Below are 27,781 nucleotides of genomic sequence, written 5' to 3'. Positions count from 1 at the left end.
CACACACAGATGTTTTTCTGACGGTTAACTCTGTATTTATTTTCATGTTCACAAGACAAACTTGTCAGCATCTGCCTTTAAACATGCAAACAGTAAACAGAACGTGCGTGTCTGTTTGTTATCATGTTTTTATATGAATAGGTTATTTTCATTGCCATTAAAGTGCAATTACTGAACATAAACAGGAGCCTTATAAAAATGATCATTTTAGAATTTCATATGGAACTTATCCGTTTTTGCAAATCAACTCTACATTTATAATAATATATAATACATGTTTCTTTAAAAACAAACTTAATTATTTTATTTTTATTTATTCATTCTTTAGGAAGGATTTAAATAAAATACAATCCCGTTTTTATTTGAATGTATTTTCTACACATTAGTGAGGTGTCCGGATTTGTGTATAAATGCAAGACGTCATTACATTATGCTGTTCAGTTTGTTTAGTTGTGGGAAAATGATATGGAAATGTGCAGATGAAGTGAACGTGCTTGTTTGTATGGTTTAACTTACACTAGGTTTAGTCATCGCTAATGATCGCTTGCACAAGAGTGCATATGGCAAAAAACTCAGAACAGAGATCTCGCAGAACAGAATGCACACGCGCCCTCATCTGCTTCTCCTATCATCTACGTGCAGTCGTGCGCTAAAGGGTGACGCAGCCTGTTTCGCAAGACTTTCGAACACGCCCTATAAACTTTTAAAAAATATATATTCATTAATTATTACCATTTGACAGTAGCGCAGTAACTCCGCAAATGTAGCGAAGTAAAAGTACAGTTTTTTCACTAGAAATGTACTTGAGTAAGAGTAAAAAGTACCCATCCTTAAATTTACTCTAAAAGTACTAGTTACCCAAAAAATGTACTCAAGTAAATGTAACGAAGTAAATGTAATTCGTTACTACCCACCTCAACACCATACATATGTAAAGCAATTTGCCAAAATGAGATCCATAAACATTTAAAAGGCAACAGAAGTGATTAAATCACTTACCTCCACAGAATAGGACATATTGTTATCATTGTTGTCACTAATCTTGGTGAAAAGGTCTTCACACAGCTGATGGTTACAGACAGACATAATAAACAAAGAATAATCAGTCAATAAACCATTTCTTACTGTGTGTACAGGTCTCGGGTTAGTGTTTAGCTTGTCATTTAATTCTGTTTGATTTGATCTTTTCAACGCTACTTCTGAATACAGTTTCAATCTCTTTTTATACAGCAGTAACCATGTGACAGGAGTGACAATACTTCAGATACACAAAAAGGTCACTCGTCGTATCTACAGTATGAGCATGTATCTTACCAGTGGGATTATTCCTTGCTGGTCCTTCTCCTGTTTGCCCATCATAGTGTATGATTTTCCAGCACCTGTCTGGCCGTATGCAAAAATACAGACGTTGTAGCCCTCAAAGGCATGAAGTAACATTTCCTCTCCAATATCTCTGTACACCTGCTGCTGAGAGGCATAGTTGATGTCCTCTGGCTGATGAGAAATTAAAAAGACATAAAAGTTTAATTTCCATAGTTAACCAGGAACAAAACTGAACTTATTACAGTGACTATTGTATATGAACACTGTTTTGTGCATTCTGCAACTATTTTTATCAGTTTTGTGATTTGATGATCAGAGCAAAAAGTTAATTATTTGTCACAAAAAATCTGGACCTTTGCATTAAGCATCCATATAATTATGGTGACTTCAGAGGGCTTGTAATACAGCAGTCTTAAGAACTACTTTTATGATCAACAGCACCCTTTACTTATACAAGTCTTTTGTGCTCCACAGAGGATAACCAGAAATGTTTGGAAAGTAAAATTATTTTTTACATTTATCTTTAGTTATTGACTTCTTGATCATTTCTTCTGACTCACCGAGGTATGTGACCAGTACGAGTAATCAAAATTGAAACTTTTGTTTTCTTTGGGTGCTTTGGGATTGATGATCGCTGAAAAAGAAAGCAAAGATGGCAGAGAATAAACAAGGTTAATAAAACATGTTAGAGATCCTGGACACCCAATACCGTCCTGTCAGCCTTTAAATGGCCGCCAAACAGAAACAGTTATGCTGAGTCACTCTAGTCCACATAGATGTAGACCAGTGTTCTCATTGCTAAATAAAAATCATCACAGAGAAACAGGAATCAGACAAATATTAGGGTACAAGCTGAATATAATAATGGGTGTAAATGAAAATTTCTTCACTGCGGACATACAATTATTTAGTATCACTCCTTTATTTCCATAAACCATATATAGGGAAGACTGGGGCTTCCTGTCACATTCTTAACATCAGTAATTATTTCACAGAAAACATTTTATTTACATTTTTTTTAATTTAATAACTGTGGCAGATTTCTTGGTTCTATATGGATCTATCTACCAAATCTTGGCCACAAGAACATAATAAAGCACATTGGAAATTTCCACTATTATTGGCCCATATAATACATGTTGACTTTATAATAACAGGGTCTATATAGAGTAACTTGTCACAATGAGCCTCTGGAAACTCCTTTCAGAGAAATAAAAAAATTATTTACCATATGAAATGTATACCCTATGAAATGTATCTGATGTTTTAAACAAATGCATGTGCTGCTTTGTATTCTTGTCGCTCAATGAAATAAATATTAAACCACTGAAAGCACACTGACTTTTTTTAACAATGTGTTATTGCCTTTCTGTGCCTTAAAATTTATGAGTTGAGTTGTCTGGGACTCAGAAAGCTTCTGAATTTCATCAAAAATATCTTAATTTGTGTTTTCCCAAGATAAACAAAGGTCTTATGTGTGTGGAACGACATGAGGGTGAGAAATTAATTTTAAAAATTCACTTTTGGGGTAAAAAAAATTAATGAAAGATAACACAACAATATCAAGCCAATGTGTAGCTTAACATTGAGCTTAACATGTTTAGATTTAACATTTAATTTAATAAAGGAATTATAAAAATCAGCTTACATATAAACATCTATGCTGAGCCCTATTTGCACAGCACAGTTATGAGGGACATTAGGGGAGATTTAGGGCCCTATTTTAATTATCTAAGCACATTGTCTCAAGTGCCTGGCCTTCCCTTTAAAAGCCAGTTGCGCTCGTGCCATGCCGATTCCCTAGATGCTACTTGGGCGGAGTGATTTGCACAACTCCGACCGAACTCTCTGCTCCTCACCAGGGGGCTTCTTGGGTGCTGCAAGCAAATCACTCCGCCCAAGTAGCAGTGCTTCGCCTTCTGAGAATATAGTTCACAGTATGTATACTGTTAAAAGATCGGTGTGTCTCATATGACCTTGTTATTACATGGTGTGACTATACAAATCACAACACATAAACAGGAAAATGTTCGCGTTATTTTGTCACTTATTGGGAGCAGTATGCTAGTTGAAGCTATTCACTTCCAGTCTTTGTGCTAAGCTAAGCTAGCGGGGGCTGCGTCAGACAGAGTTACAGCACGCACGGAGAAGAGAAAGGTATGTATGGACTTATCTAACTCTGGGGGATACGGTGAATAAGCTAAATTCCCAAGATCTGGGCGTGTTCCTTTAAAAGGTATATTTAAGGTATATTTGATAAAAAAAGCAAATTCATATAGGATTAAATGTTTTTTTTTAAAAGCAGAGGGTCTTTCTTTCATTTGATATATTCTATGATTATATATTTTTTTTAAATCTGAAAGACATTAAACTTTTGTGAAAATCATAAAAAATGCTGGTGCTGGCAACTTAAAAAAAAAACGCTAGTAGGGAAAAAGTTAAAATGATTACTGACTTTTTTTTATTAACAATTTATGTTCTGTTAGATATTTGTATGTTGTATAATAATATGCCTGGGTAACAAAGATATATTAAGAAAAAATATTTTAATAAGGACTGATTAATTTTGCCTTGGGCCCCCACTTAATGTAGCTTCACCTCTAACACTGAATAATGGGTGGTTAGAAAATAGATGCCAAAAGGGGTTTTGCGTCAAAATAACTGAAAAGATCAATCAAAAAAAGCTAAATCAAATAACCACTGCAACTTAAGTGACAACAGGAAGGATAATAGTACGATTCTTCCCCCTTACAGATCATAAAATGACGTCAGTAATGATGACATCACTGAATTCATGTACCTGCATTTAAATGACCTAATTTCCTGTTTGTCATCAGTACCTCTTAAAATATCAGTCTTACTCACAGCCACATAACAATACAGACACTACAGTTCAGAATCTGCCACTATTAGCTGAAATTTAAATGGAACATACTGTTCTGAAATACATCTCAGCTTCCTTAAGGTTGGGTGCTGACTCAACTTTTACACACATCAAAAAATGTTGTGAGAAATAATGAGTTGTTTTATGGTTAGAGTAAAATATGGACAAACAAATGTTTGACTCAAGCATGGGTTGAAACAACCCAGCATAGGTAAATTTAAACTCATCTGCTGGTTTTGTCCATATTTACTCGACCATGGGTTTGAAACAACCCAGCATTATGTGCAGAAGGAAAAATATAAAAAGCTGAAATATATTTTTAAAATAAAACCTATAACAATTTAAAGTAGTCTGTATGAAATACACATAATCATCCAGGAATCAAACAGTTCCATTTCAAGTGCACCCATTTTCAGTACATATGCAACATTTACTAAATAGAGAGAGTCGATTTGTCAAGCATTGATGAGAAAACTTACAGTCACTATAGTCTTAAGAGTCACTAATACACAGATATAGACATTTCCCATACACTCTAAGAATGGCTGGGTTATTTAGACCCATAACGGGTAAAAATGACCCATTGTTGGGTTGTTGTTATGCAAACATGGGGTCAACCCAGCATTGGGTCATTTTTAACCCAGTGGTGTGTTCTGTCCAATATTTACCCATTATGGATCAAAAATAACCCTGCCATTTTTAGAGTGTAGATATCTGCAACACACACCAAACAGCAACCAGACAGATGTGATACATGCAGTATAATATCATAATAGAACCATGTTTCCTTTAAGCCACACAATGTGTTTTGACCTCTAAAAAGGCTGATACACAAGAACGACCTTCAGAGAGTCAATATGTTGAAAAGGATACCACCATGCAGACACATGCAGAGAGTGTTTCTCCTGAGACACTTGGTCATTGAACAACACACAATCTGGGTATCTACGTACATATTTAACATTTTGTACAGTGCAATGATATGGTGATCACCCGTCCACACATAGCATATTTAAGTAAATGTTTTATTGGTGTTGGTTTTTAATTGTCATGTTAAGAAAACATGCATGCGTTCTTCTAAAACGCATCCCCACAATGTTTAATCTGCTATTCTTGTTGTTGTTTTGATGCTGTTGTTTTTTTAACAAACAAAAAGATTGGATTTCCATGTAAACCAACTTTTCCTGCTCATCCCCACACCAGATATACTCACCATTTAAAAGTGGTTTAGTGGGTCACAAAACTCACAGTTTGTTACAGATTGGATCATTTCTTCGATCAGAAAAACAGGGGCTACTGTCGCTTTAAGAGAGATTCTGCACAAAGTCACTCTCTTCACTGCCCATACAATCTATACTTTAAAGCTTGCTGCGAGAGATTTAATTTTCTTACGTGAGGATAGTAATGACTGACAGGACGAAGTTGGAGGATTTGCCCAACAAATTCATGACAAATCATGACGGATTGCTTCTTGTACTGCGTCTTTTCGCGCGAAAGTGAAAGTAAAACTCGAGCGCGCGCTCAAACTTAATTTAAATACCCAAATGCCTGAATTTCATACACCATTATTACCCATCCAAATCTGTGAAAGAATGCATAAGCATTTAAATATATTTTTTCCCTTCCTATAAGTCAAGATAGCCCGACGGGCAGGGCGGGGATGCATTTTGATAGCTAATATGCAGCAGATAGCTGCAGACCGCAAGTTACCTGCAGTACTAGCTACAGACCGTCTCTAGTGCGAGACTTTGAGCGTAGGGACGTTCTGTGGCTAGCTCACCTCATTTCCAGATTAGTTACTGGCAAACACATTATGTTGCATTATTATTTTGGTATGAAAATCACACGCCAGTGTGGCGGGTAGCCTTTTGAATTTAGTCGCCAAACGGAAAATCTACCCGCATTTGGCGCTTGGCGGGTGTTAATTTCGGACCCTGCTGGCAAGAGTTTGTTCAAAGTAAATGAACATTAAACATTTACAAGTCTTTGTCTTTACAGAGTAAAACTAAAAAAACAGCATCAAGCAAAGCATTCTGGGAAACAAAATCTGAAGCAAAAAAACTGAAAAAGGTTGATGATGATTTCTGGTTCCCAGAATGCTTTGCATGAGGCTGTTATTGTATAGTTTTATTCTGTAAAGATAAAGACTTGTTAATATTTAAAATTTATTTAACTTTGAACAAACTCTTGCAAGTAAATAACATAACTGTAAATCTACGGTAAATTACCGGCAACCCAGCTGCAATAACATTGTAATTTCTACGGATTTTTTTACAGTCAAAACCATGGTTATTTTGTGGTTATCATGGTTTTACTATGATTACCATGTTTTTTTAACTGTAGTAAAACCATGGTTAATTTTCATTAAGGTTGTGTCAAGATGCACACATTATTGTTTTTGTAAGATATGTTTGTTAAAACCACTTAAATTACCTAATATAACTAAAGCCTAGTCCTAGATTCATCTAAACCGTGTCCTGGAAACAGACCCTATAGATTTTTATTAAATTGGTATTAAAAATATATCTCTGTTAACTCTTATTAAATTAATGCCTATGTCTCTGACTATAGACCCCTTCACGGTTCACGTCACAGGCAGTTTCCACTGCGCATGTCAGGGTCAGAAAAGCCATTACAGCAGATAGAGTTGCGTATTATTCGATATCGTCAAAAATGCCTACTTACGTCGTGGGTTGTGAAAATCGCACCAGGTCTTTCGTTAAGTTTTCGCGATTCATGCAGAATCTCAAAAACAAAAAAATACAACAACTGCAGCTGCAAGCAATTAACGTGCAGACTGGAACAATGCAAATATCAAAGAGGCTTGTGTTTGTTGTGTTCACTTCATTTGAGGTAAGTCATTATTTTTCAGCCCTGTTAGATTACATTATAAAGCCTGGATGGTATGAACAGTTTGACCCCATGCTGCGCGCGCACCCGATAGTCATTCAATGTTTACAAACCTTGAAGGGGTCTATAGGAACATTCTTTATAGGCTAAATGTCGGTTAAGCTAGTTCAGTTAAAAGTTATTTTTTACATAGCACTAGATACAAACTTACGTTTTCCCTTCTTTCATATTTTGCTAATAATTAATGACAAACGTCGTAGGGAAAAAAAGGTTGGATAAAAGCATTTTAAGCGGTCTCCTGAAAATGCGTATAAATAGCACGAAGTGTAAAACTCGTGCAATACATACGCCAAATTCCACTTTGGCGTGCATATGATACGCAAGTCCTTCCCATTCACTTAAACGGGGCATCTTTTTTGTCGTTTTATTTATTGGTTTCTCAATTTTTTTGCTTTTTTTTACCCTTTTCGCTTTGGTTTAGGGTTATAACAACTTTTTGTTATATAAAAATGACATCCTAACCCAAACCCCAACTCTAACCCCAATCCCAAACGACCATGGCTTAAATATGGACAAAAACATTGAGAAACCTGTATATTAACCTCATTAAGCAAATCTAAAATCTAACCCTAAACCCAAGCGAAAATGGTTTAAAAAACAGAAAAAAATTGAGAAACCAATAAACATAGGCGGAAATCCCGGGGGGGTCGGGGGGGACAGGACCCCCCTATCTGAGGGTTGTCCCCCCCCTAAAAATATCATTAAAATATGTGTATTGAAAATAATTTAATGATTTATAATACTTAAAATAATTGTGTAAGAAGTAAAACAATACAAATGCAAACGGAGCACCAACAAAAAACGTTTTATATTTTGATTCCCCCCTCCCTTGCCTCACAGTGGTTTGGTCCACTGCCCGCGCCCCTTTTACCTCAGCACATGTTGTACCCTTAAAAAGGGGAAAATAGTGAGAAAAGGTCGACGAAACACACACGCATGCAGCTCTTGCCTTCACTCGTCTGTATTGAATGAGCTTTTACACAATGTATACAAAAGAACATACATTTCAACATTAATTCACTCACCAGAGTCACAAGCACCTTTTTAATGCTTCCTAAACTATATTTTTAACTATATGAAATGTGAATTGTTTTAAATAAAATAATCAAATTACATTTTAATACTCTTTTTTTAAATGAATTCTCACATAACACTCAAATTAATTATTTTTAACAGTATTCATTGTCTCAGCGTGGCATGAACTTACCCTTATGAATAAATACACAACCTTTACAACAAAAATATGAAATGTAAATGTAGCAGTATTTAGCTTAAAGGGGCCGTGAATTGGTCGATTTTATTGCTTTATGACGTTGATTGATGTCTACTTATGCATTTCGCGTTGTTTTTACATTCAAAAACATCAAAAGCAATAAGTAATACGCTATTTTGTAACATGGATTAGTGGCTGTCTTGAGAAATGGTTCGTTTGAAGGGGCGGGCCGCATTGAAGACCTGAACGTAAACACCCACTGCTATGATTGGACAGCTTCATTCCCCGTCATTACATGTAGGGAAATGTTTTAAAAACATTAATGTGATAAAAATAGCAGCCGAACACAAATATGTTTGAGACACAAAAGATTCTGGGTGCTAAAGATGATACACATAAATGACAATACGTATATTAAAGTAGAAACAAAACTCGACGTGACTAAATTACCGTATAAAACACAGTAAGCATGCATCCGAATCTAAACTGCGTCTAATAAATCCTTATCAATAACTTTGTATATTTCTATTGTGCTTGTGAGGTTCCTTTTACATTCACGTAATGTTAAATACCACAGTTATATGATAAAAAATAAGCTTTGTTGAGTGTTTGACCTTTCAAACGCAACTTGCCTAAATTACCGTATACAACACAGTAAACGGGCATCAGAATCTAAACTGCGGTTGATAAATCCTTCCTTATAACTAACTTTGTATATTTCTACCTTTAAATTACAGTCGTATTGTTAAGTGTTGTACCTTTATTAATCGTTTAATGTTTTTAATAAATTAAAACAAACGTATTTAGACGCGGATGTTACAACAGGACATATAAAGCAATCTCTTTTAACAAAGCAATAGTGAAACGCAGTAACTTAAATAAAGTAAAATGTCTTACTGTGTATTATACTGCTGTGTCATTGTTGTCAGATCCAATATAAGTGGTGCTTCTGAGTCTCTCTGCAAATCCAGCATCGACTTCTTTACAAATGAATCCATGTCCACAACGTTAACAAACGCTCCCCACACGAGCTGGAACTTCTTCAAAAGCAAACTTTATCCAAGCATATTGCTAATGTTAAGTTCCAAGCCTCCGAATTGAAGTATTTAGCTTCTGTGTTGTTCCCATGGTTGTTCCCACGCGGTTCTTTCACAATGCGTTTCCATGGTATCATAACAGATCACCGCGTCAAAATAAAAGTCTCTCAGAAAAAAATGTATTTAAAAAGTCATTTTGGTTAAATGTTTACTTACTGAGACACACGTGTCACGCGAAGCTGTGGGCGGGGCTACAAAAGTAGACTTGTCCTTTTGGTTATGGGGAGGTGTTTCAATTCTACTTTGACGTCATAGATTTCCGAATTTTTCACTGGAGTGTTTAGCTGGCTTGGTGCCAAAGACGGTTATATTTCAGTAGCACGGACGTTTTCAGTTCTGAAACTTGCAGGATGTTCATTTAAGTATGATGACCTCTTATATAACAAATTATCAAGTTAAAATTGAGTTTTTGATTCACCGCTCCTTTAAACACCAATGACACAGTAAACACTCATATATGGTGGGATTTAGACATAACGGAGCCACGAGGTGTCCGGTTGCTAGCATAAAGCTACACATATTCTCAGTTAACACTTAACTCTTTAAATAATGCAAAAACATTTATTTTACTCATATAAAATCACAATACCATAACAAAATATATTCTTTACATGGTGTTAACTTCTAAATTGCTTTGCGTGTGGTAGGATAAAGTTACACATCATCTCAGTTAGCAGTTAGCTTTTTAAACAGTGCAAAACGTCTTTTTTATTCATATAAAACCCTAATACCATTACGAAATGTATTTACAACATATTGTCAAGTTCTATATTGCTTTGTCATGGTAATTACCTTAAAAAGGGGAAAATAGTGAGAAAGAGACGAAGGAACACACACGCATGCAGCTCTTGCCTTCACTCGTCTGTATTGAATGAGGCAGAGACACGTGCACAGGTGATTCGCCTCCCCCTACCGAGACCCCGAGGTATTACCAATACATCGACGAATAATCAACCCATACAGACAAGGATCAGTATGATCTGCATTTCACTTCTTAATATTACTTGTTGTCTAGTTTTAACAGTGACAAACTTAATACATACTCATATATAACCATTAATATAACGGACTATTGTAAACTAAATAATGAATTATGAACACAATATAATTAAATAATGAATTGGGAACACAATATAATAATAAATATAACAGACTACTGTAAATTGAATAATTAATTAAGAACACACTTGTCACACACAGACACACAGTCCGGTGGTAGAGAAGTGTACGGAGCTGACGCGTTCATCAGCTATATATACTACAAAACAACGTTTCCAATCACTTAGTTTATCCTCATATGTTTTAAAACTGAACTATTTGAACATATAAACATTAACATATTTCGTTTTATGAGAAAAGAAGCAGATAAACGATCAAGAAAACATTTTTATGCATTCATGCAGAGGTGAAAGTAATTACATTTACTCACCTTACTGTAATTAAGTTTTTTTGTGTACTTTTTGTCATGGGCTTGCCAGACCTTTTGTACTAGACTCAGGTCTGAGTGTATCTGGCAAGGCCATGACAGTATTATGTTCTGTGTGGGGACATGTGGAGTCATATAGTATGTGTGGCTTCCACGTGTTCCCAGTGTTTTGTGGCTGTCATGGTCTTGCCTGACCTTGGTTATGTTTCAGGTCGGATGTTAGAGGGCAAGGTTATGGCAGCATTGTGTTTACGTGGGGACACGTGTTTTTTCACATCATGTATGTGTGACACGTGTTCAGTGTCTTGTCACTTTCACCCTACTCCCTTATGTACTCATGTCTTACGTGATTAATTATGTTCACCTGTTCCCCATTGATGTGGTGTCTTTATAATGCCCTCGCGTTCTCTGTGCGCGTTCGTTGTCTAAATTCAGTGTTCATGTCATCCGTGTTTGCTGATATCTGTTCCCGTGTTTGTGTTCCATCACAGTCTTTAGTTATCCTTTGTTTTACCGCCACGTGGGTGTTTCTGTTATTTTGTAAATAAATTCATAGTTATATTTTTGTATCCTTGCGTTTGGGTTCTTTCCTTTAGTTTTGTGTATACGTATCGTGACACTTTTACTTTTTTGAGGAGTTTTTTAAAATCTGTACTTTTACTTAAGTAGCCTATGTTTTGTTTAAAGTATTGTAGGCTATATTTTAAATCATATCCGTTACTGAGTAAAAAAAATAAAAAAGTAAGGTGATAAAGAAGCGCCTCGGATGATTGATAGGCGGGGGAACGCGCAAAAAGAACCATGAAGAGGGACGAGACAGGCGCGGGCTAATGCAGACCCTCAATTCAATTCTTATGAAAGAAACCCCTGGCCATTGACGCGAAGTGATTGTTTCATTCGGATTTATACTTTTAAGTACGGAATTGCACCTCTGCATTCATGTGTATTAAAATTGTGTCTGTTCATAGAGAAAGAGAAACGTTTTCTATCTGTACACATTTCCTTGCAAGTAATTTTGCCTCTATTATTGGTGTCCCCTTCAAAAATTGTTCTTGAAAAATTTTATGTTTATTGTCCCCCCCAACATTTAGATGAAATATTCGCCCCTGCCAATAAATAAAACGACAAAAAAAGATGCCCTGTTTAAGTGAATGGGAAGGACCTGCGTATCATATGCATGCCAAAGTGGAATTTGGCATATGTATTGCACGAGTTTTACACTTCGTGCTATTTATACGCATCCTCAGGAGACTGGGTAGGCCCAGACCGCCCGTTCCCAACCAACGTTCTTGTCCAAGATAGTTTAGAAACTACTAGACCAGACTAGACCAGGCACCACTACACAACTGTACCTCGGGTCGGGAGATGCTTGAATTGTGAGATGGTGCTTTGATTTCTGTTAAAGTACTGCGGGAATGTTCCTCTCCTGATGCATGATTTGATTGCTGTCGCGCATCTGACAAACCAGCGAGAGCGAGGGCCTCAGACAGTACTCGATGACAAAAAGTGAAGTTGAGTTAGTTTAATATTGTCGGTACTTTTGCATTTTGCACTTTGTGGGTAGTCTAAAACTTTCGATGGTGTACGCGGAGCTGCCTCCGCAATCAACTCCAGACACATAGATATATACACTAGATGTCGCCTTGGGGTTCTAAGTGTAGTGGGACAAGGTGATTGACAGCTGTGTTCACCTATTGGAGAGTAGGGCTCTCTTTTAAAGGCTGATTGGCTGAAGCCAAGCGTGCTAGTTCCTAGCATATGGTTATTTTAGTGTTTGTGTGTGTGATTTTAAAACTAAATGTGAATTCTAGTGTGTGTTGGCTCAGATGATGGTGCCTGTTAGCACTGTTCCATGGATTTTAAGAGTGCTAGCCTCTCAGGTTGACTCCCTGTATGCCAGGGCACTGGTGGCTGCCATGACAGCTGTATGCCGGTGTTTGTAAGGTGTCGTGCCTGGCGTAAGAAGTGGTAAGTGTGTAACCTGCAACTTTAAGTGAGAGTAGTAATGTGTATTCATAATGTTTACATCTGTATTCGCTTTAGGATTCTCCCTCTCGTTCCGGGCCGTGAATACGTCTGCCGTTACCGTTCACACTGTTTTAGAGCTGCTATTCAGCTGGCTGTGCGGACAGGTTGTCATCATTAAAGGGTGCTGCTGGTGTCTGGTCGGTCGTTTACCATAGCACCGTAGTGCTCTACTTCCTGTGTTTTGGGGACATGAACATTCTGTTTTAAAGATTAAACGACGCTCTGTATGAGCTCCGTTGTTCCCCTGTCTGATGTATTATGTGTTGTTTTCTCTTGTGAATTGGTTATTTTGTTTCATAATTTGTTTGCTGTATGTGACTACTTGTTTATGCAACGTGCCCTTGTGTGTGTGGCCCAAATAATACACTGTGAGAGAGTGGAGTGGTATGTGTAATTAACCCTCCCCATGCTTTATGGTCTGTGCTGTTTATGTGTAGTATTAACGGTCACTACTGTAGAGGAGTTGTGAGCAGTAGTTTAAACCATCCATTAAATGTGCTTTATTTATGTTATGTTAAGTGTCTTTAACCTTTATTTTTGGTTTATCGCAGGAGCTGGGGTCCCACGGGTTACAGGAAATTCTACGGTGTGGCGTAGTCGGAGTTCCTTAAAATCTTAGGCTCATGTTCTTTCTCTAGCACCGCTCTGCTACATAAGCATGCATCAAAACCGCCGCCATCTTAGAACAGGGGTCTTGTCATTAGAAGTAGCTAGGTAATACTACTCCGCCTGTACTCCGAATTCATGGACGATGCCGGACATTTGTGCTGTGTATGGATGTTACGGCTACTAGCACTATGCATTATAGTTAGAAAAAGTAGATTTTCAAAATATCAAAACTTTATTTTATTTTTTTTACCTCAATGCTAAATGCATGTCTGACTGTTGAAACGAACCAAAAGAAAACCAAGAAAATCACATTCATGACGATTTATGGTGATTTTATTTCCGTTACACCATTGCCTACAATGATGCTGATGCGGGATTTCCCTGTTTCGAGATGGCGGCTCTATTTGACGCATTCGATCCAATAAACTGCCGTAGCCAAGGCGACATCTAGTGTACATATCTATGCTCCAGACAGAGCAACTCTGCTTAGAGACCCGCCTCCCTTTGACCCTGATTGGCCCTGACCTGATCCTGACCTATTTAAAAAAACTAATGAAACTGATGATGGCAGTGAGCATTACCAAATCAGAGGTAGAATAGGACGAATCTTCACAGAACGTGGGTGGGAAGGTTTTTTTTTATAAATGAATGCTGCACATCTCGAAAATACGGGACTGACGTCCTCCTCCCTGCTGAAAAAAAACAGCATCAAACCAGCGTGGACCCGCATGGGAATTATGCTGGTCTATGCTGGTTTAGCTGGTGGTCACCAGCATACAAGCACCAAAACACAACATATGCTGGTATGGCCAGCATGGGATGCTGGTGCTAATGCTGGTTTAGCTGGTGCTAATGCTGGTTTGATGCTGGTTTAGCTGGTGCTGATGCTGGTTTAGCTGGTGCTAATGCTGGTGCTGATGCTGGTTTAGCTGGTGTTCACTAGCAAACCAGCACCAAAACACAGCATATGCTGGTCTTGCTGGTATGCTGTTTTTTTCAGCAGGGCTGTATTGATTCAAAACGGAAATCCAGAATGACTTCAAAAAATATTTGGGAAACTGTAGCTTGTGTGGAAGCTACCACACTACTTGCTCAAAAAAGAGCTTTGCTACTGAAAAGCTATTTGATTTGGAAAGCAGCGAAGGTACCACCAAGCCACTGAAAAATGTAGATAAACTACTAGCTTCGCCACTTGTAGCGAGCGACGCTACTGCCCAACACATTTAAAACTCACAGACTCCATGCGGACATGTTGGAGACTACTGGTCTACACAATCTACAGGTAACTATGTTTATTTTAAAATGCTGACTGAAGCCATAATTTGCCCTGTGACGTTGCCAGTGGTAGTTCCCATACCTTTACAGCTAACATCTTTCTCTCCAAGAAGATATTGAGAAGGGACATAGTGAGAACACTACTTTTGTGTTAATTTGTACAGTTTCTGGAACCACTAGAAAACTTACAACTGCAATCATACCAGCCACAGAGTTTTAAAACAGTATCAAACACAACATTTTAGCTAACATGATTTTCCCCACGGGAAGTATTGTCTCAACTAGCTGCGATTCAACTGTATCTGTGGATATTTGCGCATTCACCAGCAGGTGGCTCACGTGAGTCATTACTGAAATGGGAACTACTGTAGGCCTACAATCAATCAGTGCTTGAAAATAAGTGTTGTTATTATGCCAAAAGAATGATTTATTTAGTTTTGAGTGAAACCAGTGTAATCCTGAAAGTATTCTAATTTTTTACAAAATGTAATTGTAATCTGATTACTTAGGTTTTTACGTAACTGTAACAAACTACAGTTACTATTTTTCTGTATCCTTATTACGTAATCTTGTTACATGTAATCCGTTACTCCCCAACCCTCCACATAGCTGCTAAGTAACAGAAGGATCTGTCATTTGCATAATCCCTCCTGTAAATTCCTGTTCTACTTTTCAACTGCCTCAAGGAAAACTAATGCCCGAAAACAATCAATTTATCTGCTAACTACAGGATCACAGAGCTACAAAAATTAAATCTACAAATGTCTGCCAAAATTAGCCTAAAAATCCAGCCGAAATACATGAAAATCCACATCTGAACACCACACAAGTGCACACATCAAACAACATCCTGCGGTCACATTATGCAACACAGGAAGCCCTAAAATGGCCAACCACACTTAAGGAATTGGAGTAAAATAATTAATTCATTTTTTAACAGAAAGCACAGACTCTTTTAATCTGGTCTATACATTTGTCTCTAGGGCAATGGAGAACTGGCTGTACATACAGTATGAGTTATAACAGAGCACCATAACCCAAGGGACATCATGTGTCATCAGTATAGAAGCAGGGCCATGTTAAATTGACTCTTACTGCAAATTGTGTTGGGTTGTGTGCTAAATGATCTTCTAGCTGAAAACTTTGGAACCTGAAAACTAAATGTTTGCCTATTTATTTAAATCAAAGTAAGCCAAATAAAAATAAAAGCACACAAGTTTAAGGTTATTAAATTGGACTGAAGTTTAAATTTAGTTCTTTTTTGCTTTTTTGAACAAATAATTCCAATGGTTTAATAAAAAGATATAGGATATAATCAAAAGAACTGAAATGCAGACAGACATTTAGCTGTGTAAATTAAACTTAGTAACATGCAGGCACTGTGATACTAAAACTGTCCTACTAGCACAGACTGTTGCTAGGAGCCCAGCAGGTAACATTCTCGTCTGGTGGTGGAGATTGTAGGTTTGGAGGCTACTAACCACTCAAATCAGTGCTAAACATGCTAACCTTGACATGTCACTGCTTGAATTATTCATAGCAGTTGTGGAGTTTGGTTTTATTCTACTTAACATGTTGTGTTACTGATTAAAGGTATAGTAGAGGATTTTCTTTTTCTGGGAGGATCATCAAGACTATTGGTCCTCATAGTTGTCAATCATTCTGGTGATATGTTTACTTAGAGGAATAGTCTATTTTCAAATAAAAAAATTTAATATTAAAATATGTTATTACCTTAACTAAGAATTGTTTATACATCCCTCTATCATCATTGTTTATTAACAATTCTTAGTTAAGGTAATAACATATTTTAATATTGAAAATGAGTAGACTATTCCTTTAAGGCTGTCATACGTGCTGGTCCCTTGGTAGTTTTCGCTTTCTGCGCATGGGCACTTTCAGTTGTATATGTGTGGTGAGCTGCGGTTTCAGCCATTCATTGAAGCTCGCCATTCTCACCATGTTTTTTCAAAATGTCTGAGGGTCGCAAGAGACAAACTGTTTACGAATTGTATGACAAGAAGAGAAAGGCCTCTAAAGAAAGAAGCAAGACCAGAGTGTTTTTGGAAGAATATTTTACACGCTGGCGTGTGCTAAAAGCACAGGTTGGGCTAACCCACTGATGCCTCAGTCGCAAAATTTCTACTCCACAGGTAAAGTTTGGCATGCTATTTGGAGAAATTCATTTAAAATCACTGCTAGTAATAAAAATTGATGTAAGCTATGATTAGGGATGCTAGCCCTGGCCACGCACCGCACAGACATGGTAAACTTCTCAATTTGTCTAAAGTAACCTTATGACCAAATGGTAAAAGGTATCACACTGAAATGTTCTAAAACCTTGAATGTTTTAAAACCTTCTAAAACTAGGCTTGTGCATGCTCATGCACAAGTTTAATAGGCGTTCCCTCTCGGGAGCAGATAGAGTGTTGCGCATGTGCATTTTTTCAAAAAGTGGACAGGGTGGTTCTTTTCTAATGTAGCGTAATTTAGCGTTCGTTGAGAATAGACCTTGATTGGAGATAGTTTCTTGATGCTTTTATATATTTTATTTCATTTTATCTCTGACCTGTTTCTCTTAATTTTCTTTTTATTAGGTTTGATATTTTGCTTTATGTCTTTGAAATACTGTGAAGCACTTTGGGCAATTGAAATTGCAGTAAAATGTGCTATATAAATGAATAAAGTTGAAGTTTTCTAAAATTCAGGAAAATCTTCCACTATACCTTTAAGGGTAAAAAATTCAAAATGAGAGGTAGATCATCATCAAATTATTGTATTGTGCAGTAAATACACTGTCAGAATTAAAGGTACACAAACAGTACAAACTGTAAATTTACTGTGACTGAGGTGGTACCCTCAAAGCAGTGCCAGCGTGCCGCACAAGCCCTGAACAGATTTAAAAGAGGAACTATATTTTATGGCGTAACAGCACTTTTGGGAGGACTTCGACTCGCGTGAAAAGTCCGGTCCCCTTCTCCCTCTCATAATGGGAGAGGGAGGGTGTTCCTGCGCCGAGTCGAAGTACTCCCAAAAGTGCTATTACGCCATAAAATATAGTTCCTCTTTTAAATCCGCTTAGAAAAGCGCTACGTTTTATTTTGTACCACCAAACTTGCTCGTATAACTACTCGTCTTAAATAGGAAAAACGTTGATGTGTTTGGTCACTTCTAACTTTATCTCTGAATGGTACCATTGAATGAATGGGGCTAAGCTAAATGCTATCGAAGTGTCGCAGCGCGCTCCAGCGCTTACGTGCACGCAGACAGATGATAGAGGGATGTATCAACAATTTTTAGTTAAGGTAATAACATAGTTTAATATTGAAAATGAGTAGACTATTTCTTTAACAATTAATTTACGTACACATATCCTAAAAATTAATCTTGTGTGACTGATACGCTATAAAGCGGGTAAAATTAGATCATGATTTTGAATGGAAGTCAATGACGCCTTCTGCCGGTTGGGTATACCAAGATGGCCGCTCGAACTCTGCACTGGCTTCACTTCACGCTGTTACGTTAAGTGTTCTATGCGCACTCAAGTCATTTATATAGATCAGTGGTAAAAAAAGAGACTTGCGACATAGGAACATCATTTAGTGTTTCAATCAACATGGCAATCAAATCCTCACAAACTCTTATCCACAACCTTACTTTCCCATGATCATGTGATTTTATCAAGTGGACAATGCTCCAACTTTTAAATTAAGGTTGGTCCCATGTGCATCTATATATCAAAAGAGAACATCACACAGATATAACAGCACCACTGAGACCAATAAAATCTGAAAAGATTTTTTTGCTGCTATAGAGACCATTAAACTGAATCTTACTATATTATTCTCACTCTCTTATAAAGAAAGATCTGAAATCTTCTATTGCTCTGTAATGAGATGATTTTCGCTAAAAAAGAAACCCTTTAAAAAAACATGAAGGCTTGTGTGAACAGCTCAATGGTGCCTCAGTGATCGCAGGGTGGCTTAAACCAGCCAAAGCTGTCAATCACTCCAGCTTTCCACTATTCTACAGCTTTGTGGGAACTCGGCTATTGACCCATCTCAAGCTGGCAATGGTGACAAAGCAGCCAGCACAGAGCACAAAAGACTCTGGGCTCAGACTTCTACCAGCAACAACTCACACCCTCAGACTGGGACTGGCCACTCTCCAAATCACCACTGACTAAAATGTTTCTTTCATGACCTTATCAGTCCTCATACCATGTGTACAGAATTTAAAGCTAATGCACAGACCTATAATTCTTCATAAAGATCTAGTTAATTGCATTTCAGTTTTGCATAGCATTTATTCTTTTTCTGAGTTCTGTGATTACCCCAAAATTCTATCTCACCCTATGCATGCTTTTAAAGCCATAGCTCATGTAAAGGTGTAAACATGTAAAGGTCAAACATGTTAAGTAATCAGAGATTTCTTACATTAGATTTTGAATAGATTTCCTCCATTATGCCACTCTGCTGGGTCTTTATACTGCAAGGTTTAAGCAGACTGGCTATTGTGTTAAGGGCTTTTAAAAGGGAGTAAGTGGGCACTAAATAGACACGGGAAATCCATAATCTTGCATTTCAAATTGATTTAGTGCTATGTGCTGTGCTAAGATCAAGATGTGTGTTTAGTTTTAGGCAGATGATAGTGTGTTTATTTACAATCCAATAAGCACCGTACAGCCACAATCTTAATGCAATGCTACAGTAAAGAAAGATGTGTGTAATACTGACAGACAAGGTTCAAGAAGCTATGTAAATTGTGTCAAGTACTGTATGTCAAAATTAATTTAGGTGAAAATAAGTTATACAACATTATTTTCAGCATTTTCAAATAGTGTCCCTAAAGACATGCAGGTTTTGAAAAGTGTTACAATATGCTTTTGAAATTCAGTTAAAGTAACAGTAACGTAAAGGGCATGTGCATGTATTATAGAATAACAGTACAAATATCAATAAAATGTTTACTACATATTGAAATGCAGTTTATATCATCACAAACACTTCCATCAACACTTGAGCTGGTGGTATGTGTGATTTAAGAAATAATTTAGTGACAGGAGAAGTGATATCATCTCTAGCTATTACATATCTGACTAAGATTTCTTTACAATGACAGTAAGAGTTACGGATTTTACTGTCTCATTTCTCTATTGTTCCAGGGTCGCAGTCCATGTCCATTAAAACTAAATAACTGGAAGCTGATGCATTGGGCTTTTATTGTCACTTACTGTTATCAGCAGTTGAGTATTTACATTCTGCCCCATTAGCTAAACCCACAACAACAAAAATAAGTTCTGCCACTTTGTTCAGTGATCGTGCCTAATTCAGTGCACATACTAGCCTGACGTTGTCATACTCAATTCTAGTCAGAATTTGATCTTCGTCGATCTTCCCGTTTTTCAAATTGTGGTGGGCGTGGCTAAGATCGGCTGGCCCCCAGGCTATGCACATACAGTAAACCAATTCTGCAACAATGCAGTGGTGTAAGAATATTATCTCCTATCATCAAACCACTATTGTTTTGTGTGCCTTCAAATATCCTGCAGTTTTTGTTTTACTGTCGTTTCTTTTTTACCACTGAAGTTTTTCAAATCAACATTTGATGTAAATACCTCTCAATGTTTTATCACACGTTACTTTGAGTAAGACAAAATGGTGGACATATTGTTTGTCTCAAGGTAGAAGGGAGGAAGCTAAATTAGGCCAACTCTAAATATTTGACAAGTTCTCATCCATTATTGACCAATGGCTTTGCCATGCCGGACAGATAGAAATCAAATCTCTCTCCTGTCTCCTAACATTTCCCTCTATTCTCAATTCAGCGCCTTCACATGCTGTATTAAAGAAGACAAAACATGCTTCTGATGCATGATGACAATAATGTATACATTTTAAAACATCTGAAATAATTATATTGTAAAATGAGACATCTGCCAAGCCATTTGTTCTTCTCGAAATTCAACATAAGAAATGCATTTTTTGCCTCTAAAAAAGTCATTTTTAATGATTTACTGCATAAAACATTTTGTGAGAAACATAATCTTGATATCTTTAATATTTACTGAGTCAGGCCATGTCAAAGATTGAAATCATGGTTAATTAAATGGTTGAAATCAAACTTTGATGCTCCTAATTCAATTATGAGACTTTAGCCGGCAGGGTCACATATTTCTAACCTTATTACTTTATGATAGTGTTTGTGTGATTAAGACAAATAAAAAATCTGAGCCTATCTATGTGCATGTGCTTAAATGTAATAATGTAAATGTAAAATAACTTGATAATGATTTGCTATTCTGCTCCTGTGACATTGGGGTTAGGGTTGGGGTGTCGTTATTGTGACTCACTTTTTAATTATTATGAATTAGCCACCTTGTAAAAAACATACAAATTCTCGTGCCTAAATGCTTTTTAAATACATCAACTTGGATATGTCTAGCTTTAGTGCAGTAACTGCCCAAAATCCTTAACAGAGAAAATAGGGTCTCCATTCACCATTATTCCTCAACCAACCAGCAAAGAAGGTGGTTGCACAACAACTGTCAAGCACGACAAACAAAAATTTGATCACTGTTATTTACAGTTGTAGCTGTCATTGACATTACTGTCTTTCCGCTGTGACAAGTTCACACAGAATGCTATTTGATATCTGTTTTAATAGCTCTCAGTTTCTGCAACCATATTAGATTAATTATATTAATGTGAGATCAGATTCTGTGCTGCACCCCTTGCTCAGTGAATCAGTTAGGTGCTCTCACAATGACTCAAAATGGCCGACCTTATAAAATCCTTATGATGAAGTCAAACACTCAGACAGGGCTTATAAACACACAACGCACGCAAGAATAAATAACAAAATTTAGACACAATTAAATTGATATTCTATAAACCCATTATTAAATCAGGGTGTTTAGGTAGCAGGATATATTCTTTACAGGTACACTTACTGGTTGTGTTTCCAGACATCTGTATGATGCACTTGCTTTCTTTACCAATCTCCCGAGAGTTGAAGGGACGAACTCTCACCGCCACCTTCACTGAGGCCCCTGCCATGGTGCCCTTGGTGTGCGTGCTGAGAACTTTCCTCTAAATGTCCAGGTCAGTGCTCACACCTGTCAAATGATAAAGAAAGTAAAAAAGATCAACAAAGAAAAGCCTGTAGCAACACAATTAATTAAATATATATTTTAAATAATCACAAATTAACTAATGCTTACTAATAAAATAAGAAAATTATATTTTGTTCATGCATATGTATAGTAAAGCTAGATATAATGATACACTCTTAAAAATAAAGGTGCTTAAAAGGTCACAGAGGAACCTTTTTTTTTCATTGGATGTTAAGAAGGAAAGTTGGAAGGTTTTTTGTGGAACCACACAGCCAAAAAGAGTTCTTCTGGCACCATGGCCATTATTGAGTGTATTTCTAAATTTGGGTGGATTTACATTGTTTCATTTATATGAGTAATATATTGATGCATAAATTATTTATCAAGTATGATAAAAAAGTTAAAGTGTAAATATATTAGGCAAATAATTCATACTTTACATTTTTTATTTTATTCAAAGCCAATTACAGTTATTCTATGTAAACATTGTATATGTACTGGATGTTCTGTGCATGAGGATCAAACTCACAATCTTTTGTTGCTAACACAATGCTTTACCAACTTTAGCTACAGAAACACAAAGTTTCTCAAGTCTCTCAAATAATTTCAAAGTCCTTTTAAGTCACTCCGCCACCATATTTGCAATGCCTACAGGGATAGGAACAAGACCTGTCAATTATGCGCATGCACATAGTCCCTCTCCCAGAGGATTCTGATTGACGATTGGTTACTTTTACTGGGGGGCGGGACTAGAGCGACCATTCTGACCATTGTGATCTTATGATGTTAAAAAACTGCATGCAAAATTACTGCCAAACAAGATAAATATTTAAATGTAAAATGTTAATATGTAGAGTAATATTCCATAGCACATTATACATCAACTGATCAAAATAATTTGATCTCATGCTGCATTTGCAAATGCGGTAAATCATGTGTGTAAATGAATGCTTTCATTTAAAGGTTAACATCACCATAGCAACCTACTGTATGAATTTCTGTGGTATTCATAAAGACATTGCATGAGTGGATGACAGGAAAATTAAGATTTATTTTATCTGAAGACAAGACAGTTAGCATTACCTCAACTGAGCAGTCATGAAATATAATTTAATAAAACAATAAATCCATAAATGTTCCTCAAAATTTAAGTAATATTAAATATCAACACAAAATTGTGTTTATAGGATTATGCATGGTCAGCTAGATCTAGAGTCCAGAGAGATACTGGTCCCATCGAGCAACAACAAAAGAAGTGCACTACTGGCTAAATGTCAGTACGCTTCTAAGGATTACAATGGCCCAATAACAGAGCTGGCTGCCACAAACTCGGACTCCAGCTCAGTTTCTGTGTCAGACCAAAACAAGGGTACAATTAACGTGTCAGGAGAGATTTATAGCCTATAAGCCTCAATCGTGTTTTCGGCGAGTTCCATTGCTGTTTATCAATATGTGGTTGGTTGCTTCAGTATTCAAGAGGTTAATCCGAACAAAAACATTTGATCTTAAATCTTGTGCAAGTAAAATAATGCAATTTCCATTAACTATAGAATGACAACATGCCGAGTCACGTTCTGGTGTGTCATAGGATTCTTATTGCTCTACCCTACTTAGACTCCAACAATATAATTGACAATTTATAGGTCAATCCAAGTCAAAAAAGTTCAAATGTTTTTTTCTTCAAGCTGATTTAGCAAAAAATATTAAATATGTTACAGTAAAATACAGTAACATATGTTTAGATTCATTTATATACAAGTTCAAATTTATTGTCATTGTAACAAGTACAACGAAATTAAAGTGCCATCTAAAACAGTGCTTTACATGTACACAAACAATTGGTGACTTACCTTGCAGTGACATCATAATTAAGCAATATCGCTCGAGTAGGAGTGTGATATAGCTCTATATCATCACGGCTGTGATACGGCCTCGTGCCAAAGGCAATCACAGCCGTGATGATATAGAGCTATATCACACGACTCCGAGAGCGATATTGCTTTTATACAACAGTTCGACGGCACACGTTTGAAAAACGAAAACTAGAAAACAACAATGGAGTTATTTTAAAAGCCTCTTTGTTTGAGAACTACTTCTTCCGCCACGGATTTGAGGGCGGCCAGAATGACAGGTAAAACTTTCGGCTGCTTTGAAGCTCAAAACAACTCAATGGACGGAAAAGCCGTTACTTTATATTACCGTTTCTTGGTCACAAAGTGTAGTTTTAAGATTAGATCAGTCGAGAATGTATATGTATTATATTTAAATCTGCAGTCAATTAGTAAAGATAGCGCCTGTTTGAACGTTTGCTTAGTGAGATTCGGTACGAATGAGAACCAAAGCATGAGCGGACGTCAGTGTTCACTCGCCCCGCTGACCACCGCCCTCTCTGGGCTACATATCTGATAGGGATTCCCTGGCTCTCATGTTGGCCTTGTTTGTTTATGATCGTCAAAATGAGATCAAATCAGCAGTATTTGGTGTCATGATCAAACTATTACTTGTTTTTTTATTCATATTTAGTGTCTTTTGTGTTGTTATTGTTTTGGCGCGAGGTAAAAGTTAATAAAACTATACTTGTATAACGTTACTATTGCTTTCTCATTTATTTTTAACGCGATACGAGCACTCCATTATTATTATTAAACTTTGTTCTTGTCAGTACTATATAAAACGGTGTCAGAGAGATGTTTTTGCATGCTGCTTATAAATATACCAGTGGCGATATCTCATAACATGTTTTAATAGTCACGTCACGATAAAGTAAATGATCAATGTCTACATTTAAAAGCTGCGGTGTTTACCTGCAGTTCCACTGTGTTTTCGCGTTCTGATAAGAGATATAGCTGTTTATATTCCTCTTTCCAAGTGTTAATCGTCCACACGATGTGACAAGACATTTCTCCCATTAACTTTAACGTAACATCCAAGAGCGCTGATCTTTGACGGAATAATAACTCAGATTTGAGAACCAGAAAGAACTGTTGTATAATTAAGACTAGACAACAGTTAGACTCTGTCTCAGATGAACATTTTTAGAGAGAAATAATACAATTCAAAAAAGAAAAGAAATTACAATCAAAAGTCTCTATGATTTTCCCCCATATAATCAACAATACACAAAATATTCAAGGCTGTCAGATAGTTATAATTCGCCAGTCATTGTGTTTTGAACATTATTAAGAAATCTACATAAATAATTATTTTTGGCTAATATGTTTACAATATTACATTTAAAAAAATAGTGTAATTCATAAGCAATTACATTTATTTACATAGCAGGATTGTATAGCATCATGTGTACATCATGTAGCTCATTGTATTTTTCTCAGCCTATATTAATTCTGGATACTTAATATTGAGAATATTGAAAAAAGTCATATGTGTTGTTTTTCCTTGATAAAAGAAAAAGAAAATATGAATTCCTCTCCATCTATTTAAACTTTCTTTGGCAAAATCTTGATTCTTGGAGACGCTACTGTATGGCTGCCAATGTAATACAATGAATGACAGGGCATTTATCTCTCCTCACTTAGAAATATGTACACAAGGACAGAAGGCCATTTACTGTGAACAACATCTGTTCCAGTACTCAATAAAAATGCTTCTCTTTTTTATAATAATGTCTGTATATGCTGTCTCTGAATGGCCGCACCCCAAACCAGTCCCACCCAGGTGACCCAACACTGAATAAACACACAGAGCCTCATTAATACTGCATTTTTCTTTAGAACCAGATAACAATGAAATAATTCTTACCTTTACAATGATCCTCTGATGCCCTCGGCTATTGACTTAGAAACAGATCTGCTCCCTCTCCCGGCTCCTGTGCTAGTGTCTCAAATTCTCTTGTTTTTAGCTTTTCCTCTGATGTTGAAAATATCTCTTTTTCCTCTGTTTAACTTTTTATTGTTCCATGGAGTATCGTATAGCAGGGTGCCCAGTGAGGCCTACACGTACGGCAAGGTTTCTTGGAGGAAAGATGTTAGACTGCCTGGTATGTAAAAGCCAAAATGGCTCTGCTGGCTGCCTAGAGCAGTGATGCTGAGACTGACTGAACCAGTGACATCATCACTGAGAAAGGCATAAGCATCAATGCAGTAGAGAGAGAGGGGGAGGAGAAAAAGAGGAGGAGGAGGAGGGATGTGAGATTAGATTCCCTGTGGAGTACAACACACACAGCTCTGTATAACCTGTTTAATGAATGAGATTCAATGTCGAATGCCGGCAATGATTGCATGTGTGTGGTGCCTTAAATAAAAATCAAGAATATTAGTGCCCAAGTACGGTTTTAAAGATGCAGCATTTTTATTGGTGAGCTCAATTTTACTTAATAATTAAACAATGGCAGTCAAGACATTACAACATTTTGTAATGCTTTTTGTAACATTTTTGTATAACTAATTTATTCGTTTTTTACTATTAATGTATTTATTGCCAACAATTCGTTTTTTTTTTTACTTATTTTATTAAACTATATACACAGCTTTAATAAACAGTATACATAGCTTTCTAGGAAAAACTGTTACTTTATGAATGTCCACTGAAGTGTACATCAGGACATTGACTTTGTTTCGCTTCTTGTAATAGGCAGTTCTATGACAGAAGCTGATAAGTTTATAAATTAAATAATTGGTAACATTTTACGATAAGGTTGTACTTTCCAACATTATCAAATGCACTTGAACCAACTGAACTGAACATGAACCAACAATGAGCAAGTTTATCAGCATTTATTAGTTAATGTTAAACAATGCATTAACAATGTTAACAAATACAATCTCGTTGAACTACCAAATAATTATAAAAAAGAAAGCCACATTCAGATGAGACAATTAGTGCAATCTATTTGCCTCAAATGCTGGACATTCCAAAATGTTTTGAGTTGCAGAATCCCAGGATGCAAAGCAGCAGGGGCGATTCCAGGATTTTATAAATGGGGGGGCACAGGGGGGACCAAGAACCAGTCAGGGGGGGCCAATCAAAAAATTCAAATGAAAATAAATACTGGTTTAGAAAATATTAAGCATGGTTCCCAAAATCTTGTGCAATGCCACATGTTCTAATATAGATGGTATTCATTTTTTTTTTCATTAAACAACAGTTCTGTTCCAGAATAGTTAACTTTAAATAAATTGTCATAATTTACTCATCCTAAAGTTATTTCAAACCTGTATGAGTTTTTCTTCGGCTGAACACAAAATAAAATATTTTGAAGAATCTTAGTAGCCAGAAAGTTGATGAACCCTATTGACTGCATGTTATTTTGTACCTACATATGAAGTCAATGGGATCCATCAACTGATCCCGGCCACCGACATTCCTAACTCTTTTCTTATTTGTGTTCAGCAGAAGAAAGAAACCCATACAGGTTTGAAACAAGTCCAGGTATATGACCATTTAAATTAAGTGAACTGTTCCTTTAAGTAGGCTATCTACATTGCGTGTAGCTGGTATTAGTTAACATTCTGACATATCAGGATTTTGGGAAAATATTAGCCTACTTAAACATTTGTTTTTCTACTCTGTCTGATCTGACTTTCATTGTTTATTAGCCCATATTGTATTTTAACAAAACTGAATGCTATTTTTAACATATTATCTGATATGTTGTCAGACAACAAGAAAGAGTTTAAGCTAGTGACTGACTAAACACGACCCAATAACACCTCGTGTTTAATCCAACCAGCTGTTACTTTATACTGCTAAAATCCTAATTTAAATGTGACATTGTCTGATACAATTTACATTGAAGAGCTGATACGAGGTGATTTCGGATTACCTGTGTGTCTCATGCAGGGCAGAGCCTGTTGCTCTTCTCATCTGATTGTGCTTATGAGCGTTTTTAATTTTAAATGCGAGTGATAGTTTTATTGTAGATCGCGTATAGCGCAGACAATTC

The 27,781-nt window shown here is 36.6% G+C and overlaps 1 protein-coding gene across 23 annotated transcripts in view; it reads right to left on the bottom strand.

The window, feature by feature from the left end:
- Nucleotides 1-26,050, bottom strand: part of kif1aa (kinesin family member 1Aa) — a 92,061-nt gene extending 66,011 nt beyond the window's left edge. For 2 of the 23 annotated variants that reach the window (XM_073870120.1, XM_073870122.1), the window contains exons 1-5: nucleotides 25,639-26,046; nucleotides 21,718-21,882; nucleotides 1,884-1,957; nucleotides 1,315-1,494; nucleotides 1,000-1,065 (exon numbers count right to left, since the gene is read on the bottom strand). In XM_073870120.1, coding sequence (XP_073726221.1) covers nucleotides 1,000-1,065; nucleotides 1,315-1,494; nucleotides 1,884-1,957; nucleotides 21,718-21,823 — 426 coding nt within the window. In that variant the 5' untranslated portion in view covers nucleotides 21,824-21,882; nucleotides 25,639-26,046. Of the gene's footprint in view, nucleotides 1-999; nucleotides 1,066-1,314; nucleotides 1,495-1,883; nucleotides 1,958-21,717; nucleotides 21,883-25,638 lie in introns of all 23 variants that reach the window. The other 21 variants (XM_073870119.1, XM_073870123.1, XM_073870118.1 and 18 more) reach the window with 20 other exon arrangements.
- Nucleotides 26,051-27,781: the final 1,731 nt, after the last annotated feature.

This window comes from Misgurnus anguillicaudatus, chromosome 8 (assembly GCF_027580225.2).
Source record: "Misgurnus anguillicaudatus chromosome 8, ASM2758022v2, whole genome shotgun sequence".
Taxonomy (NCBI): domain Eukaryota; kingdom Metazoa; phylum Chordata; class Actinopteri; order Cypriniformes; family Cobitidae; genus Misgurnus; species Misgurnus anguillicaudatus.
Note: the sequence above shows the minus strand (reverse complement) of the source record. Positions and strands in the feature narration are given on the sequence as shown.